Source organism: Vicia villosa, linkage group LG1, assembly GCF_029867415.1.
Source record: "Vicia villosa cultivar HV-30 ecotype Madison, WI linkage group LG1, Vvil1.0, whole genome shotgun sequence".
Classification (NCBI taxonomy): domain Eukaryota; kingdom Viridiplantae; phylum Streptophyta; class Magnoliopsida; order Fabales; family Fabaceae; genus Vicia; species Vicia villosa.
The window spans coordinates 75,839,326-75,859,261 of NC_081180.1; the positions used below are offsets into that span (position 1 = coordinate 75,839,326).

The 19,936-nt window shown below is 35.8% G+C and overlaps 1 protein-coding gene and 1 pseudogene across 1 annotated transcript; both read left to right on the forward strand.

The window, feature by feature from the left end:
* Positions 1-4,628: 4,628 nt before the first annotated feature.
* LOC131609910 (alpha-xylosidase 1-like) lies at positions 4,629-7,807 on the forward strand (annotated as a pseudogene).
* A 749-nt stretch (positions 7,808-8,556) lies between these two features.
* LOC131642600 (alpha-xylosidase 1-like) lies at positions 8,557-12,358 on the forward strand. Its single transcript, XM_058912835.1, has 3 exons — positions 8,557-9,085; positions 9,328-10,007; positions 10,320-12,358. Exons 1-3 carry the CDS (start codon positions 8,856-8,858, stop codon positions 12,173-12,175), a joined length of 2,766 nt encoding a protein of 921 aa, XP_058768818.1. The 5' UTR covers positions 8,557-8,855; the 3' UTR covers positions 12,176-12,358.
* The last annotated feature ends 7,578 nt before the right edge of the window (positions 12,359-19,936 follow it).

The window sequence follows — 19,936 nt, forward strand, 5'->3', positions numbered from 1 at the left end:
TTCTGCGGTGAAGGTTCCATTTTTTGTTCAGTTGTAAGAGTTGAATGCCTCTCGGGTTCACCCGAACCCCTATTCCCAACTTCATGTTCCAAAATGTTATGGAATTGGGATCTTTCAACATCACTGTTGGAATTGCGAAACTGGGTTTTTTGAGAGGTTCTTTTGGATCTTTTCTTAAAACAAGGGTTAGACACTTGTAAATGCTTCTCAAAATCTTTTTTAAATGTGTGATAGGTTTTTGTTGCTTGCAGTGGTTGATGATGATTATTGTAGTAGAATGGATAATGAGATGATGAATATGAGTTAGGTGGTGGTGGATATGAGGTAGGTGTATGAGGTGAATATCCATGATTTAGATAAAATTTTGGTGATGAAGATCCATGAGTTTAGTAAGGTGTGAAGAGTTCCCATGGGAATGATGGAAATGAAGGTGTTGGTGTGGGAGTGGAATAGGTTGGAGGAATGCTCCATTGATGAGATGAAGGTGTATGATAAGCATAATCCATAGGAGGATTTGAGTACATGGATGAAAGCACCAATTGATAGGAAGCTAATTCTAAACCCTAACAAACTAGAGAAAAGCTAAGAGAAATAAAAGAGACAAGTAAAATAAACTAATAAAATAAACTTCATTTCATTTCTTTGATTCTCAATGTCTCTATGAGACTACATTATATAACATTCTTAATGGATACTAATAATATAAAAGCCCAAACACTACTAAAAGCCCAATAATAATAATACTAATAATAATACTAATAAATAATACTAATAAATAATATTATACCCCTCTATCACTATTTAAAATTTGTTTCATTAATTGGAGTTTCCCTAGGATACAAAAATAATGCAACTTGTTAGATAAAACAACAAAGCTCCCGTTTTATTGCATAATAATAAGTTGACCATAAATCAGATATTGAAAAAATAAACCGATTTATATATGTTTCTAATAGGATTGGATAATCGGTCGATTTCGGATTCAAAACTTAAATCTAACGTAAATTATGTTTTCATTTTTATGGTTCAATTTTGACCGATAAAATTTTGATTTTTTACGGATTCGATTAAGTCAAATTGACGGATAAATCGGATTAGTTTAATATTTATTGAAATAAACCTATAAAAATGATTTTTTTTTTATAAAATTCACAAATATTCATTTTTAATTTTTTTCCAAAAAAAAAATCAAATTTTTAGAATAGAAAATTATTTTTTATTATTAAATTTTTTTTATTATTACGTGACAATATTTTCAATATCATTTGAGATTAATTTGATCATTATCATATTTTAAACTACAAACAAAATATTGTTCAAAATTTCATATTACATGTCTTGTATTTTTAGGAGTACACAATGCCACCATTAGATATAAAAATATAATAACCTTACAAAAATCTCATTTTTATAATGAGTCAACTCTATAGTAATAAAAATAAATAAAATAAATATTAATTAGATTCGGTCGGTTTTGGTTTTCGACGAATTTAAAATAATCGTTCGAGTCCAACAGAAGCAACTCTATATTATTCAAATTAATCAACCGAAGCAACTCTATATTCGTATGATTATTTCATGTTATCGATGGAGTCTTCAAAAAATTATATCTTAATATGATATTCAAAACACAATATCTAAATAAAATCAAATTAGTTAATAGTTTATATTGTTAATAATCAATATTTATTAATCCATACTTAATTCAAGATAAAATAGAAAACGGAAGCGTATCTTTAGGATCCATGTAATTTTGATGAGAAGACAATAATCTTGATAAGACAATGACTTTCTAATATAGATTCCTTAGTTCCTCTTTCAATGGGATAAAAAGAATAAATATTCTATGATATTTTCTAGTGTCTACAATTGGAGACCATGACCCCTTATTTATAAGAATCACATGTCCTTTCATGAAGAGTCATGTTTATTCAAGTTTAGAATCTCATGCCCTTCCATGAAGGGTCATGATTATTCAAGGTTTCTTATTCCAATTTTACCCATCACAAAAATAGAAATAAGGCTTTTGATATCTACATAATATTTTTCATGACAATTACATCCTTAGCCATAAATCTTACATTAAATATATCACTCTAATTTGGCTAATTAAATAATGGTCCTAACACATTAATTTATTACATATATGACCAAAAATTTCTAACAATCTCCCACTAGTCATATATGTATCCTTATAAATGTGTTAAATTTTATGAGCTCATAATTTTCATTATAAACATTGGACATATCATCGATTGGAGTTTACTTGGGAACCTCTAGTTAACTTGATTTTGAAGAGACTTCACTATTGAAATCATAGGTATGTTAGTCTTGAGGGAGAGAGTTATTCTCCAAAACTTTGTTCTCAATGTTATTCTTGTGTTCTATTTTTTTTCCTTCTTAAAGATGCTTGAGAAAGTGTGGAATAAGTTAGTTAGGATTCATATGAAGTTTCTTTAGGGAGGTGTGAAAAGGGATTATAAGATATCATGGATGAGATGGTCGATAAGGTGGGAGACTTGGGTGTTAGAGATCTCTTGATGGTTAATCTAGCTCTCTTAGCTAAGTACATATTAATACTTTTGTTGGGTGCTTCTAGTCTATGGTCAGATATCCTTTTTGCCAAGTACAGCCATTCCCTTGTCGCCTCCTTGTCCAAGGGTCGTCCCTTGGGGTCCCGTTCTCTCTTGGTGGAAAGGTGTATCCTTTCTTATATCTAAAAAGGAAGATCCTCCTAATTGATTTGACGTAGGATTGGATAAGGAGTATACCTTCAGACTTTCAGACCTTTTTTTGGAAATACCCTTGGATAAGGAGTATACCTATTAGGACTAGATTTTAGATACTTTACACCATCTCCCAAAGGAAAATGGAATCATGGGAGAGATTGGGAGGTAGGATGATGGGAGGATTTCTTGGGACATTGGTTGAAGGAGATCGTTCTTCGTTCTTGAAGAATCTATAGTCTTTGATTTATTCTCGGTCTTCAGAGAGTTTCAATTTAGTGAGGAGAGTGATATGTGGGTTTGGAGACATACTAGAGATGGTTTGTTCATCAGAATCTCAGTTATCTTGGGTGAATCCAACTTTTCCCTTGATCTAGGATAGTTGAGCCTCCTCTAAGTTTCTACATGACAAATTTCTGATTAGGGATAATCTGTTCAAACGAAAGGTCATTGTTGACCTGATTAGGGATAACTTATTCAGCCTATATTTATTTATTACATGTAATATAGCTTTTATTGTTTGGTATAAGATTTTTAGGTGGTTACGGGTTCAGTTGGCTCTTGCTAGGGAGTTGTGCCATCTGTTTGAGTTTTTTATTTCTTTAGGTGAGAGGGCTAAGTCTATGGGAGATTTTGCCATGATTTGACATGCACTAGTGCAAACTATCTAGTTAGTGTGTAATGATAAGTTGTTTGCTAGATCGTTAACAAACGGGAAAGAGGTGGCCGATAATAGCATTGTTTTGGGCTTGGTACTGGTTTCCTAACAAGCCAACATTGAACTCACCCTTCTACTCCTTAGGGTTCAGTGGTTTCAGTGTTGCTTGTGATTCTTCTGATTCGTTAATGGTGGTTCTGACGGTCGGAGCTCTATTTGACTTTCTGTTGAGGGGTGGTTCGTGATTTTCGTGTCTAGTAAGAGAAGTGATTTTTTTTAGTTTTGCTCTGCCGTCGTTTAGAGTTATTACTTTCCTTTATTTATTTTTATTTTTTTATTGTCATTTCTTATGTCATTTAACTCTATTCTAGTATATTGTTGGGTCTTTCTTAGGGAGGGCAAGCAGGCATGCTCACTCTATTTAGGCTAGCGCCCGTAAATGTTCGAAAAAAATAGAATGGAACAGACATAGTTAAGGGTGCGGGCCTAAAACCTTAGCCGCCCTACGAAAAAAATAAGGGCGAACCGGAGAATGCTCGCAGACTTTGAATCTTTTAGGCCTAAAAATATAAAATTTTATGTAAATGTTTCTGTCCACAAAAGTCCGCAAAAAAAAAAAAACAAAACAAAACAGAAATACTAGAGGTTGTTAGGCTAAAATCTTAACCTACTCCACAAAAAGTATGACAAAACAAACATGTCTAACGAGACAGACCTATTTTGTCACCGGTAGTCTTCCCCAACATGTTTTCTATCTATTATATATCTATTTTCCCTTTAAAAAATAAGACAAAACTGATACACGTGAAACATTATGCTCAGATTTGGTCTTCACTATCCAGTATTAGCCGGTCTTCTTTTTATAGCAATAATATGGTCAAGGAAACAGATATACTATTACTCTTGATTTCTTATTATCTATGTTCGAAAGTGATGTAACTATTTTAAATGTCTTTCATTAATTGGATTTTCCCTCGAAAACAAAATGAATGCAACTTGTTAGATAAAAAACAACGAAATAATTGAATTATATATTAGTATCACTTCATCTTGTCAATGGAATCTGCCAAATATTATAAGATATACATATCAACTTTGTTAACCAAACACTAATATCATAGTTTAACAATGACTCATATATAATCAATGAAAATGTTAATAACTTAAATAATACTCTTTTACAATCTTGATATAAGTACTAAATCTGTTCTATTTATAATCCATGAGAAGTCCACAAAAAGAGTAGTCAAAGTTGCTTAGTTACTTCATAGTGAGCTATGGTTTCTCTTGGGCCATTAGTTGCTCTAATTCTCTCTTCCTTTCTTCTAACTTGCCTTCTATGTTTATCTCAAGAAACCAACTATTCTTCTTCCAAAATCGGTCTAGGCTACCGTTTGATATCCATTGAAGATACACCTGATGGTGCACTTGTAGGTCTCCTGCAAGTTAAGCAGAAGAACAATATTTATGGTGCTGACATTCCCCTTTTACGCTTTTATGTCAAGTAAGTGTATATCCGATTCTACTGAGACTCTCCGGTAATAATTTGAAAAAATGAATGATTTGAATGTTATTAGTGTCATTTGGATATTAGACATCAGACACGTTTTTGTTCAGATATGTATGAGAGCTTATTTATGAACCTTATATTTTGTTCTTTGATTTTGCAGGCACGAGACGGAGAATCGTTTGAGGGTACACATAACTGATGCAAACAACAAAAGATGGGAGGTTCCTTATGATCTTTTGCCTAGGGAGCAATCACCTCCTCTAAAGAAGAACATTAAGAGGTTTAGGAAGAACACATTATCAGTTTCGGAGTATTCAAGCTCTGAGCTTGTTTTCAGTTACACTTCTGATCCATTTAGCTTCAAAGTGAAAAGAAAGTCCAATGGTGATACCCTTTTTGACTCAAATTCTAATGAATCAGACCCATTTGGTCCATTAGTATTCAAAGACCAATATTTGGAAATTTCTACCAAATTGCCGAAAGATGCTTCTTTGTATGGTTTAGGAGAGAACACACAACCACATGGGATGAGGTTACATCCAAATGATCCTTACACTTTGTATACAACTGATATATCAGCTGTTAATCTCAATTCTGATTTGTATGGATCACATCCTGTATACATGGATCTTAGAAATGAAGAAGGAAAACCTTATGCACATGGTGTTTTGTTGTTGAATAGTAATGGAATGGATGTGTTTTACAAAGGGAACTATTTGACATACAAAATCATTGGAGGTGTTTTTGATTTTTACTTCTTTGCTGGACCAACTCCTCTGAATGTTGTTGATCAGTATACTACCTTAATTGGAAGACCTGCTCCAATGCCTTATTGGGCTTTTGGTATGATTCAATTCATAATTCTTTTCATAAAACTTTTCCAAAACCTGTTTGCATCATGACCAATATATTCATTTTGTGTATTTATAGGATTCCATCAATGCAGATGGGGTTATCACAATCTATCTGTGATAGAAGATGTTGTTGAGAATTACAAGAAGGCCAAAATCCCACTTGATGTGATATGGAATGATGATGATCACATGGATGGACACAAGGACTTCACAGTCAATCCAATTAACTATCCACTTCCAAAGCTTTTAAACTTTCTAGACAGAATACACAGCATTGGCATGAAATACATTGTGATCAATGACCCCGGAATCGCCGTTAACACAAATTATGGTGTATACCGGAGGGGTATGGCTAATGATGTTTTTATCAAATATGAAGGTGAACCATTCATGGCTATGGTTTGGCCAGGAGCAGTTTACTTTCCTGATTTTCTCAATCCAAAAACAGTTTCTTGGTGGGGAGACGAGATTCGCCGCTTCCATGAACTTGTTCCTATTGATGGCTTATGGATCGACATGAATGAAGTTTCGAATTTTTGCACTGGAAAATGTACTATTCCAAAGGGAAGATTTTGTCCACTTCAAGGTGAAAAATTACCAAATTCGACGTGTTGTTTAGATTGTACAAACATTACAAGCACAAGATGGGATGATCCTCCATACAAAATCAACGCGTCCGGAAAAGAGGCTCCAATAGGCTTCAAAACTATAGCAACTAGTGCAGTTCATTATAATGGTGTGTTGGAATATGATGTTCATAGTCTTTTTGGTTTCTCCGAAGCCATTGCAACGCACAAAGCGCTTCTTGAACTTCAAGGTAAACGACCATTTGTTTTGTCTCGTTCGACTTATGTAGGATCGGGCAAATATGCTGCACATTGGACCGGTGAGGTGACAACAAAGGAACATGGGAGGATTTAAGATATTCTATATCTACTGTTCTCAATTTTGGAATATTCGGTATGCCAATGGTTGGTGCAGATATATGTGGATTCTATCCAGCGCCTACCGAAGAGCTTTGTAATAGGTGGATTGAAGTTGGTGCTTTCTATCCATTTTCAAGGGATCATTCAAGTGTTATTTCTCCTAGACAGGAGCTTTACCAATGGGAATCCGTAGCTGAATCGGCTAGAAATGCTTTGGGGATGAGATATAAGCTTCTACCCTATCTGTACACGCTAAACTACGAGGCTCATATTAGTGGAGCCCCAATTGCTCGGCCTCTTTTCTTCTCATTTCCAAATTATGTTCAATGTTATGGCCTCAGCACTCAGTTCTTACTCGGAAGCAGTTTAATGATTTCTCCTGTACTCGAGCAAGGGAAAACGGATGTTGAAGCACTCTTTCCGCCTGGAACGTGGTACAGTTTATTTGATTTGATACAGACTATTGTTTCAAAAGATGGAAACTATGTGACCCTTGATGCACCCTTGCATGAAATCAATGTGCATTTATATCAGAATACTATTCTACCAATGCAGCAAGGTGGAATGGTATCTAAGGATGCGAGAACGACACCTTTTAGCCTCATCGTGGCATTTCCATCCGGTATAAATGAAGGAGAAGCTAAAGGAAACTTGTTCATTGATGATGACGAGATGCCAGATATGAATCTCGGAAATGGCTATTCGACCTACGTCGAATTCCATGCAAGTGTGAAAAAAGGAACTGTGAAAGTTTGGTCGGAAGTTCAAGAGGGAAAGTTTGCTTTAGATCAAGGTTTGGTTATTGACACAATAAATGTGTTGGGATTGAGCTATGGAAGTGGAGAACTAGTTAGAGTTGAGATAGATGGGGAACATTCAATTGGTGTCTCAAATGTGAAAGTTAGTAGATATGAACATAAGTACTTGTACAAGGAAGGAGGTGGAGAAAATAAGGCAGTTATGGTGGGATTGAAGGGGTTGAATATCCCTGTAGGTAAAAGGTTTGCTCTTACATGGAAGATGGGATCATAATTCATAAGTTTAGATTTTCTCATCTTTGTTGAGTCTTGTGTCACGTTTAAATTTCTATGCCCCTGTTGTTATCTTCCATTATGTCATCATTGTGTAATAAAGCAAGAAAAATATTGAAAAAATTGAGTTTTTGTAAGATGATTTTAAGAGTGAAGAAAATTAAAAGTGTTTTGCAGGGTGGACATTGATATTATGTCTATATTATGCATCCAGTGTGTGCCAAAATATACACCAACTGATATGCGAGACTCATAATACACCTCTCCAAGTACAACACTATTGAGTTTAGCAAACAGTTATAAATGGTAGATGGTTTGATAACGAAAATCTGATAGCTGTGACCCTGACTTTAAAGGTGATTATTGTCTCCATTTTAACACATCTGCCCTCTCACAGTGAACCTATGAAGCACGAACTCCGACAGATATTGACACTCCAACACCGATAATGTAAAAAATATAAGACATATGAGTATCTAAAACTGATTCAAAGAATATTGAATCAAAGAAAAAAACTTTCTTTTTAAACACTTGTCTATTTTTTCCAACACTTCTCTAACTTTTTCGACATGTGCTGTACGAGTATCATACAAGAGTCTGTGACTGCGACTCGTCCTAATCCGAGAGATGTCCATAGTCCATAAAACGTTAAACTAGTGAAGAAAAAGAAAAGTAAAAGTGTGTTGGAAGTTAGCTTTTTTAGTTAGGGTAAAAAATCAGACAACTTTAAGGTATATCTAGTTTTCTATCCACTTCACCTTCTATATAGCACATACATAGAGAAGCATCCTATACACAAAAAGTATATAGTTTTTCTCAGTACATAATTATCACCTCAAAATCACTGTCTCTGATCCACTCATCATCATCAACAACAACAACAACAAATGAGTAAAACAGAAAGTGGTGTACCCACACACGCCACATTAAAGAGATGAAAGAACAAGAAACAGAATGGCCCACAGTCACAAGATTAGTATGATCCTCTCAAGTTCAAACTCACGCGTAACGTAATGGATCCTATGAGATACTTCCCCACTCAATCTTCCTATGTCCCACACAAAAACAAACACAAAAACACAAAGTAACCATTTTCTCAATCATAAAACACAACCCTCTCCGACGTTGTTTTACTCTACAGTGTCCTACTATGGCTTCTCTCAATCCATTAGCCACTCTTTTTCTCTCTTACCTTCTTCTAACTTTGCTTCTCTCTGAAGCTAAACACACCACTTCTTCAAAATCCACCAAAATTGGTCAAGGTTACCGTTTGATATCTATTCAAGATGACCCTAATGGTGCAATCACTGGACTCCTTCAAGTTAAGGAGAATAATAACATCTATGGTCCTGACATTCCCCTTCTTCGCTTCTACGTCAAGTAATTCATACTCATACACAAAATTATTATGCATTCATGTTTTTTTCTTTACAAAGTTTATTAAAACATAAACATCAGACACGACACTGACATTGACACCTGCGTTGGTGTCAGACTGATACGTATTGGTGTTGTGTCAGTGTCAAGTGTCAGACACCATAAACGAGTCATGGTGTTTGATACGTGTTGAACATCAGACAATCTTATTTATGACCCTTATACTTTTTTCGTTGATTTTGCAGACATGAGACTGAGAATCGTTTGAGGGTACATATAACAGATGCAAAGAACAAAAGGTGGGAGGTTCCTTACAATCTTTTGCCAAGGGAGCAACCACCACCTTTGAAGCAGAACATTAAGAGGTTGAAGAAGAAGAAGAAGCCATTATCAGTTTCAGAGTATTCAAGCTCTGAGCTTGTTTTCAGTTACACTTCTGACCCATTTAGCTTTGCAGTGAAAAGAAAGTCCAATGGTGATACCCTTTTCGACTCCAATTCAGACTCATTTGGTCCTTTGGTTTTCAAAGACCAATACTTAGAAATCTCTACCAAGTTGTCCAAAGATGCTTCTTTGTATGGTTTTGGAGAAAACACACAGCCACATGGGATAAAGTTGCATCCAAATGATCCTTATACTTTGTATACCACTGATGTATCTGCTATTAATCTCAATACTGATCTATATGGTTCACACCCTGTATACATGGATCTTAGAAATGAAGGTGGAAAATCTTATGCACATGGTGTTTTGTTGCTGAATAGCAATGGAATGGATGTGTTTTACAAAGGAACCTCTCTGACCTACAAGGTTATTGGAGGGGTTCTTGATTTTTACTTCTTTGCAGGTCCTACGCCGCTTAATGTTGTTGATCAGTACACATCGTTTATCGGTAGACCAGCTCCAATGCCTTATTGGGCTTTTGGTATGATTCAATTTTCACTTTTCACAATCTCCCATACCACTATGTTGCACATTCTAGGGTATGATCAGTGCACATTCTAGGCCAAACTTGAGCAAACACATAGGTTACACTAATGCGACACCAACACATATGATTACATAGGTTACCCAATGCCTTATTTAGCACAAACACATCTAAACAAATGTGTATCTGGTGTCCAAAACGTGTTACACTAATGCGACACCAACACATATGATTACATTCAATTTAAGAATGCAAGTTGTACTTTTAATTTAACCAGTATTCTCACTTGATTTATTTGTTATGTAATAGGATTCCACCAATGCAGATGGGGTTATCACAACCTATCTGTTGTAGAAGATGTTGTCGAAAATTACAAGAAAGCCAAAATCCCCCTTGATGTTATATGGAACGATGACGATCACATGGATGGACACAAGGATTTCACACTCAATCCAATTAGCTACCCTCATTCAAAGCTCTTAAACTTTCTAGACAGAATACACAGCATTGGAATGAAATACATTGTGATCAATGATCCTGGAATAGCTGTTAACTCTAGTTATGGTGTATACCAAAGAGGTATGGCTAATGATGTTTTTATCAAGTATGAAGGCGAACCCTTCTTGGCTCAAGTTTGGCCAGGAGCAGTGTACTTTCCTGATTTTCTCAATCCAAAAACAGTTTCTTGGTGGGGTGATGAGATTCGCCGCTTCCATGAACTAGTCCCGATTGATGGCTTATGGATTGACATGAATGAAGCCTCAAATTTCTGCTCTGGAAAGTGTACAATTCCTAAAGGAAAAGTGTGCCCAAGTGGAACAGGACCCGGTTGGATATGTTGCTTAGATTGCAAAAACATCACTAAAACGCGATGGGATGATCCTCCCTACAAAATCAATGCTTCAGGATTACAAGCTCCTATAGGTTTCAAAACTATAGCCACAAGCGCAGTTCACTATAACGGCGTTTTAGAGTACGATGCTCATAGTATCTATGGTTTTGCTCAAACCATTGCAACTCACAAGGCCCTTCAGGGGCTTCAAGGAAAAAGGCCTTTTATTTTATCGCGCTCTACTTACGTAGGTTCAGGCAAATATGCAGCGCATTGGACAGGTGACAACAAAGGAACATGGGAGGATTTAAGATACTCAATATCCACAATGCTGAATTTCGGAATATTTGGAGTGCCAGTGGTTGGCTCTGATATATGCGGTTTCTATCCAGCACCGACTGAAGAGCTTTGCAATAGGTGGATCGAAGTTGGTGCTTTCTACCCTTTCTCAAGAGACCATGCAAACTACTACTCTCCTAGACAGGAACTTTACCAATGGGAGTCAGTAGCTGAATCAGCTAGAAATTCTCTAGGGATGAGATATAAGCTCCTACCCTATCTGTACACCTTAAACTACGAGGCACATATTAGTGGAGCCCCGATTGCTCGGCCTCTTTTCTTCTCGTTTCCAAATTATGTTCAATGTTACGGCCTAAGCACTCAGTTCTTACTTGGAAGCGGCCTAATGATTTCTCCTGTTCTCGAGCCAGGGAAAACGGAAGTCAAAGCACTCTTTCCGCCCGGAACATGGTACAGTTTATTTGATTTGACACAAGTCATTCTTTCAAAAGACGGAAACTATGTGACCCTTAATGCTCCTTTGCATGTGGTCAATGTACATTTATATCAGAACATCATTCTTCCAATGCAACAAGGTGGTCTGGTATCTAAGGATGCTAGAATGACACCTTTTAGCCTCATTGTGACATTTCCAGCTGGTGCAAATGAAGGTGTGGCTAAAGGGAACTTATTCCTTGACGACGACGAGCTTCCAGAAATGAAGCTTGGAAATGGCCATTCAACATATATTGACTTTCATGCAAGTGTGAAAGAAGGAACTGTGAAAGTTTGGTCAGAAGTCCAAGAGGGTGAGTTTGCTTTGGATAAAGGTTGGGTTATTGACACAATAAATGTATTGGGATTGAATGGAAATGGAGCAAAAGCTACAATGGAAATAGATGGTACACAATCAAATGTGAAAATTGATATAACTCAACAAAGTTACTTATATGGACAAGGAGATGGAGAAAAGAAGACAGTGATGGCAGGAATGAAGGGATTGAATATCCCAGTAGGTAAAAATTTCTCTGTGACTTGGAAGATGGGATCATGATTGGGACTTCAAAATTTGCTATTGTGTTTTCTATCATTTCATCCACAATTTGAAATAGAAACACATAGATAATGTTGTAAAATTAGTTCATGCAAAAGACCAAAATGAAGTCCAGTAAAGTTATTCTTCACTAAATGCACCAAAATAGTACAATATTTCAATATTCACAAAACCTTATGATAACACTTTCTTCACATTCACACACCATGATATTGACGAGGTCGGGTAAAAAGGGACTGATATGATACACATTATCACTGAACATTTTTGTTGTTTGAAAAGTTTAACAATGAATTGAATAAACTAATAGTACTATTATTCCAAATGTTCATTACAAAAATTCATATGGAAAATCATGCGAATTATTTAGCACATATCTGACTCCTTGATGCTTAAGGAAAATGCATTTGTTTGGGGGATGCATGCAAAGTGTTTGATCATAAGCCGTAGAGGAACACTTTCAAGAAGAGCAAGATTCTAAAGTGTTTAACATCCCAGTGCCAGAAAATAAGAAAATAATATTGATTTAATTCCTTTGAGTTCATATCCTTATAATCCATACCCGAATACAATATGAAAACGAAAGCGAAAGCGTACTTAAGTTTGTCATTAGAGTCGTTGAAGTTTTGCGGGTATGTGATCTTCTAATTTGTAGAATGCCTTAGGGTTTCTTGATTCTCTTCTGATGGAGAAAAAGAGAGAAAACCTCATAAATAGTGTTGATCGTTTTCTATAAATGGAGGTCATAACTAGGACTGTTAAAAAAACTATGAATCGAACTATACCGCCGAACCGAACTGTACTGAAGTTAAACTAAACTAAGTAAACCAAACCATATTATACAAACAGTTCTAGAACCGAACCAAAACTATAATCGAACTGAACCGACCTAAAACTGAAAATGAAAAATACAAAAAAACAAGTTTTAAAATTTTTCTAAAAAAAAAAAAGTAGTTTAATGGTTCTGTTCTTCAATAAACGGTTCGGTTTGGGGAAAATTAATTTTTAACGGTTCGATTTGGGGAAAATTAACTTTTAACAGTTCGAAATTTCAAACGGTATACCAAACCAATTATTGTGGTTCAATTCTGAGTAAATTGAAACAGTTCAGGTCAATTCGAGTCCATTTTTATTGTGATTGGGCTCGGTTCGGTTCGGTTTGATTTTAACAGTAAACTATACCATGAACAACCCTAACCATAACTCATATATATAACTCCTTTAAGATTACTGCTTTATTTTCAATATTCTAATTTGACTCCTCGACAAATTAGTATATTGACTTCTGGGAATTTTTTTCTTTCAAATAATCACTTTTTAAAAAAAAAAATTCAAATAACCACTCTTTTAAAAAAAATACCAAAATAATCACTTTTCAAAATAAAAAAAATTAAAGAGGAATCATCACATGTGGATGAGGTTAGAGTTTCTCAAAATCAAAACTTATATATTCCGTAAAAACAAAATTTAAAAATTAACATGTCTCATTCTAATTTTTAAAATGTTTATTTTTTATTTCTATATAAACTTTATTATCTACATATATAATAATATCTGATAAAAACTTAAAGTTTAATCGTCAGTCTATGAATACACTGTAGAATTGATAAATTATAGTATTCCTCCACAGTGTAGTGTAGTAGTAGAGTGTAGGAATTTAGAAAAAGTCAAAAATACTCAAAATTGTACACAGAATATGCATTATTGTTTTATTTTTGTTAGATAAGTCATCGACAACAACGGCATGTCACCGTAAGAGGCGGCAAATTACACATTTTCTTATCTTCCAACTACATTATAGAAAAAGTTAACGGCAATAACACTTTCCACACACCCACCAAATACAACACTTGTCACATCAATTACCATAAACAATAAATAATTATTTTAACACATTATCGATTTTAAATACATCAAAAATTATAAACAGTTGAAAAAATATTTCGATAATAATAACCAAAATACTTGTTTGTCAATTCACCACGTGTAATTTAATTTGGCTCCAAAAAATATGTAGGGCCCACACATTGGCGGGAAAGAGAAGCCATACCCTATCTTGTTCTCACACGCAGACGGAGTGACTCACTCAATCCGGCGTTACCCACATGATCCTATCTTTTCTCTTTGGTGCCATTGTGGCCCCACACTTTGCATCTAATGCGGTCAAACAAAAAAATCACCATGCATGACCCATACATACTCATCATCATACATATACATACACATACATGTGTAAAATATATAAAGACATCAATGGACAACAAAAGCATGCGTCACGTGACCTAACCTGACACCAGTACAAAGGACATAGAATTAATTATACTCTCACCTACGCACGTACGCTCACATCACGTGATATTCTAAAAATCTTTTTACATACTAGTAGTATATTACATGAATCGTATAATACAGTACTATTATACTATATATTATATTATTATATTATATAATAATAATTAATTAAGTAATAATATAATATAATAGTAGTGTCTATTTATCTGCCTCCAATTTATTATGAAGTTATGGAAACGCACGATGGAGTATTTTTTTTTGTTTAAAGAAACATTAGTTATGTTAGTGGATTCTATTACTACAGTATTATTTATTTATTGCACCACTAACCCTCACGTTCGTTCATTTTAATATTTAACAACGTAACCACTAAAATACTCTTAGTGTGGGTTCCGTTTTTTATGGATTTTTCACGTGACTTGATGCTGAATAGGTTTAGCATCCCTTGGAAATTTTGGAGTGAATTATGAAAAATTTGACACAACTTTTTTGTTTTTTAAGTATATTGATTAATTCTAAAAATATTTTAAAGTGTTTGTCGAGTTTGGCAAGGAGTCGAATTAAGTTTCAGTTGAATCTTATATGGTTAAATAAAAGTTATTGATAATAAAAAATAGTTGAATATGAAATAGACTAGTCTTAAGTCACATAATATAATCATACTCATAGTTTAATATTCAACTCAAATTATTGAAAACCTTATAATTAAATTTATACATACGACTACGAGATGTATATTTAGAATAACGTACCAAGACGCCAAGCATAAATATTAACCGGGTAGCTCAAATAGAAAACAATTGTAGCATGAGAAATTAGCATCTATGACCATCAATGCTCTTTACGATTTTAGGACAACAAGGAGACCGTGACAATAATAACCATAGATATGATGTCATTATTCTCTAAAGATTCTGCACTATAAATAAGTGAATCTAAAGGAGTTAAAAACAAGCAACTTGTATACACAAAAGCTATCATTTCACCGCGCCTTCTCCCGATCAGTTTCTGCGAAGTTATCAATATTGTTCTTCAGAAACAATTGTCGTCTACTGTGGGGTCTGGTAAAACTCTCCCAGGCCACATAAAATTGCAAATAGACTGACGAGAAGCGGGGCCAACATAATGAATATTTACATAACAAAGTTCACGAACTTCAACAGCAACACCTGCAACCTCCACTGGAAGATGAGGATTTTGAGGACCATATTGATACACAAGTGTTATTAGAGGAAATATGGAATGATGAGGTCTTGAAAAATTTCAAACCCCATCAACTCTCATTGTTCAATGGAAAGCACGGCTCACAGGAGCGTATCTTAATTGTCAACACCCAAATGACTATCATCGGAGCTAGTGAATCATTAAAGTGTAGGTTGATGGATATGACCCTAAAGAAGGGGCTATTACGCTGGTACATGGGGTTGGCAAGACACTCTATGACGAGCTACCAAGATTTGGCCAAAAGGTTGATCCACCAATTCTCCGCCAGGGACAGGACGAGACGCTCTGGTAGTATGTGACGTGTTTTAACGAAGAAGTCATCAAAATGGCTCATCCTAATCATAAGATGATCGTGTGAGCTTTTCATAATGGTTAGAGGGTCGAACACTTCAACAAGTCGTTGACCCAAAAACCTGCCACCACGATGGACGATATCACCACCCGAGGGAAATATTACATACGATGGGAAGAAAACAATGCAGAGAAAAAGACAAGATATGTCAGAGAGAAAGGTTTGTCTCCTCGATCCGAAGGCGTGGGACTTAAAATAACTAAGGAACAATTATATGGTAGGAACAAAGTGGCCCGTTCGGGGAGGCTCGATAGAAGAGCGTTGGACTCCTCTGAACACCATCAGAGAGAATATTATGCAAGAAACATGCGCAACTCGAGTTATCCCAGAAGCATACCCCCTAGGGGAGATACGATAAGGCTCAGTTCTGGAAATTGGTGCAAGTATCACAAAATTTGAGGACATCACACCGAGGACTGTTGATCGGTAAAAAAGCAAGTGTACTATTTTTGCCTCTGTAGTAATAATAGGGGAAATTCCCCGAATGTCGATCTCAAGGACTGCGTAGGAAATACAGATTCTTAAAGTTTAATTCAATTGAACAAAAAACTAATGTTTTGGTTTTGGTGGATTAAATCCTTGCAAAGAAAAATAAGCAGAAAACAAATTGGTTTTTGTTATCAAATATATGAGATGCCAGGGTAAGTGGTTGATTTGGCATGCAACCCTCAGAATTAAGATCTCTTCAACAAGTTCATAACAGTCAGTTACCAATCCTTAGGGTGTTTCCTCCTAAGTCCTTAGTGAGGAAACCTTTGGTCTTCCAACCTAAATCCTAAGTCCTTAGGAATACAAATTGAAACCAAGCCTTTATTTTATCAAGATTATATGGTAATTATAGGGTATCCCTAGTCCTAGGTGATATCTACTATAATCAAATTATGCACAAACCCTAACAACTACAGTCCTGTATTTGTTAGCCATGGATGAATTCTTATTTGACCGATAAAGAAAACATGAAAAACATTGCATAATTTAACTGAATAATATAAACCATTGTATTGACGAAATCACTAATTCATCGTTATTACAAAAACCAAATCAGGACCACCCCCCTAGCATTGGGGGGTTTAGCCTCTCATAATATTCAAGAAAGACAAAGTAAAGAATTTAGACATTACAAAGATAATTGGGAACTTTGATCTTCAATGGTGTCCACCGTTGAATCTCTCTGTCTCCGAAACCCTTGACGAAGCTATCTTCTCTCTTCTGTGATTTTCTATCGTATGATTCCAAAAGTCCCAAAATAATTCTCTCAAACTCAACTAAATAGTCTAGGTACAAATCTCAGGCAAATGAAATGTCTAAAGTACCCTCAAGGTGGAGATTTAGTGAAAAAGCCCTAAAATTGGAAGTTTTCACGCTCACAGCAGCACTGGCCGTGCTTGGACGCACGGGCGGCCGTGCTTCTCTTTAATTTTTATTTTTGCTCCCAGCCATCCTGACACGGGCCGTGCGTGGAAGCACGGGCGGCCGTGCGTGGTCCCTGGATTTTGTATGGAGAGTGTCATTCTCCTGACACGGGCCGTGCGTGGAAGCACGGGCGGCCGTGTTAGACCCCAGAACCTTGAATTTTCATCTTTTTCTTGCCTCTCCTTCGTTCATAGTTGCTTTGACACTTAAGATGACTTGTTCAAACCTGAAATTCATACACAACTAACCAAACGGCATAAAAAGCATCTAAATAACTTAAATTAAAACATAATGCAAAGTAAACATAAAAACAATCAAACATGAAATACTTAAACAAAAACAATAAAACATTGATCAAAGTGTTACCAAATCAACAAATTTAGACCGAATCCATGATAGAAATTAGGTAGAAATGGTGACCGATCACAACCCCAAACTTATCTCATTGCTTGTCCTCAAGCGATGCAAGAGGCCAAACAGAGGTCACCCTGGATTTTTCTTTCACAACACTGCGGATGTTATTCGCAACTTGTGTCTATCTTTCTAATAGAATCTCTGGCTTGCCGAACCAAACTTTCTACCACACTTCCACTTCAGAGTACCTTTTTACCTGCAAGCTTTTTCACACTTCTCACCAAATCTCTCAGGGTTAAAGTGTTGTGCACTCACGAAATAAAGATATGCAATATCAACTCTTAATTTTGAATAAATTCTACCTTCACTACACTAACAAAGTTCACACACTTTTCGAGGTCTTCTGGGTTGTAATGGGGTTTAAGTACGGTGTGATACACAAGGAAATGGATAAACAATCGGTTTTGGGTTCGACATTCATGTTGTGTTTCTCGTAATTGTGCTCAACTTGTTACACTGGGAATTTATTCGACTTAGACTCTTTTGCTTCACTCATTCTTCCGTGAGTGCTTAATGTAACTGAGTCTTTCATTCGGGCAAGTTTTTCTCTTTCTTTTTTTTTTTATGGGACATACATTCATATGTCTTTCAATTTTTTTTTTCATTTTTTTTACTTGCCCTCTTCTTTGATGATTACTACCCCAAACTTAGATTTTAGCACAACTCTGAAAACCACAACATTTATGCCGAGCAAGGGTTGGAAGTGTTTGGCTGCAGGTTACAGATATGGTTATAACAAACAAAAGGATATGGCTCAACTGGGGTAAAAACGGATAAACATATAATTTAGGATGGCTAGAAAGGCTCAGGTGGTAAAACAAACAAATGCCTCAGTGTGTGTCCTCATATTATGCTGTGTCAGTAGAACATACGCAAAATCAGAATGATAAAGTCATACCTGAATGAACTCTCATGATGATTATTTGTTGTGTTTGGCTTTTTGTAACCTCACCATGTTGGATAAGCTTACAGGTTCCAAAGCACTCCTCGTGTCATATGGCTCTTTTCCGGTGCAGGTATACCATACAATCCTCTTGGTCCAATATCAGCAAGTCGCGTCCAACAGTTACTTTTCTTTCGGCTGCATCAACTTCCAGGGTGCCTTGGGGGAATAGGTTCAGGTTGCACCTTTCATCCACTAAATACCATTCATCATTCATTCGGCATCCATAAGTCAATCTATAACACAATGTCAACATAACACACAAACAAAAACAAAAAAATGGAAAACAACTAAAAGCAAATGAAAAGAACCCCTCCCACACTTGAACTAAACATTGTCCTCAATGTTTTAGAACCAGCCTTGGAGGGGTTACTTACAGAGGGTATTGCACTCCAATGATCACTTCCGAGCTTTCACTAGAGATGCCCTCCTTTATTTCTTGAAAATAAAATAAACAAACAGAGAAATAAATTATTAAAATTGTGGGTTGCCTCCCACGAAGCGCTTCGTTTAACGTCGCATGGCTCGACGGTCCATTACCCTTTATTATGGAGGGTATTTCCTTTTCCAAACTTTGTTGCTTGTTACTTTCTCACCCAAGAACTCATGAAGATGATAAGCATGGACCACTTTTCTCTTCAACTCACTTCCCGCATTCTTCTTGACTTCCTTAGCCTTCTTCGGACTTTTGATAGCTCCCTGAGTTGTTTCCACCCGAGAGGCTATGCTTGAGACTTTTTCTTGGGGCTGTTCAGGCCTTTTGTCTTTTTTTTCACTTTCCGCCATATCCACAGAAGTTTGATCATTTACACCTGTCCTATGTTTCTTAATTCCCAACATCTTCAAGGTTACTTCTTCATCAAATGATTTTAGCGTTAGTGTCCCTTTTTCAATGTCAAAGTTGCAGCGGCCTGTCAACAAAAAGGGTCTCCCAAGAAGGATAGGTGTTTCTTCGTCTTCCGGAATGTCCATGATGTGGAAGTCAACAGGGAATACAAATTTGTCAACCTCCACTAGTACATCTTCCGCTACCCCATAAGATTTCTTGGTGGTGTGATCAGCGAACCTTAACTTTTTCTTACTTTCCTTAACCTCTCCCAATTCAAGCTTTTTGAAAATAGAT

Bases quoted from the DNA above. Each gene is read 5' to 3' on its own strand.
- LOC131642600 (XM_058912835.1), top strand. From the start codon at position 8,856: ATGGCTTCTCTCAATCCATTAGCCACTCTTTTTCTCTCTTACCTTCTT. The intron at 9,086-9,327 runs GTAATTCATACT...TTGATTTTGCAG, and splicing joins CTTCTTCGCTTCTACGTCAA to ACATGAGACTGAGAATCGTT. The intron at 10,008-10,319 runs GTATGATTCAAT...GTTATGTAATAG, and splicing joins AATGCCTTATTGGGCTTTTG to GATTCCACCAATGCAGATGG.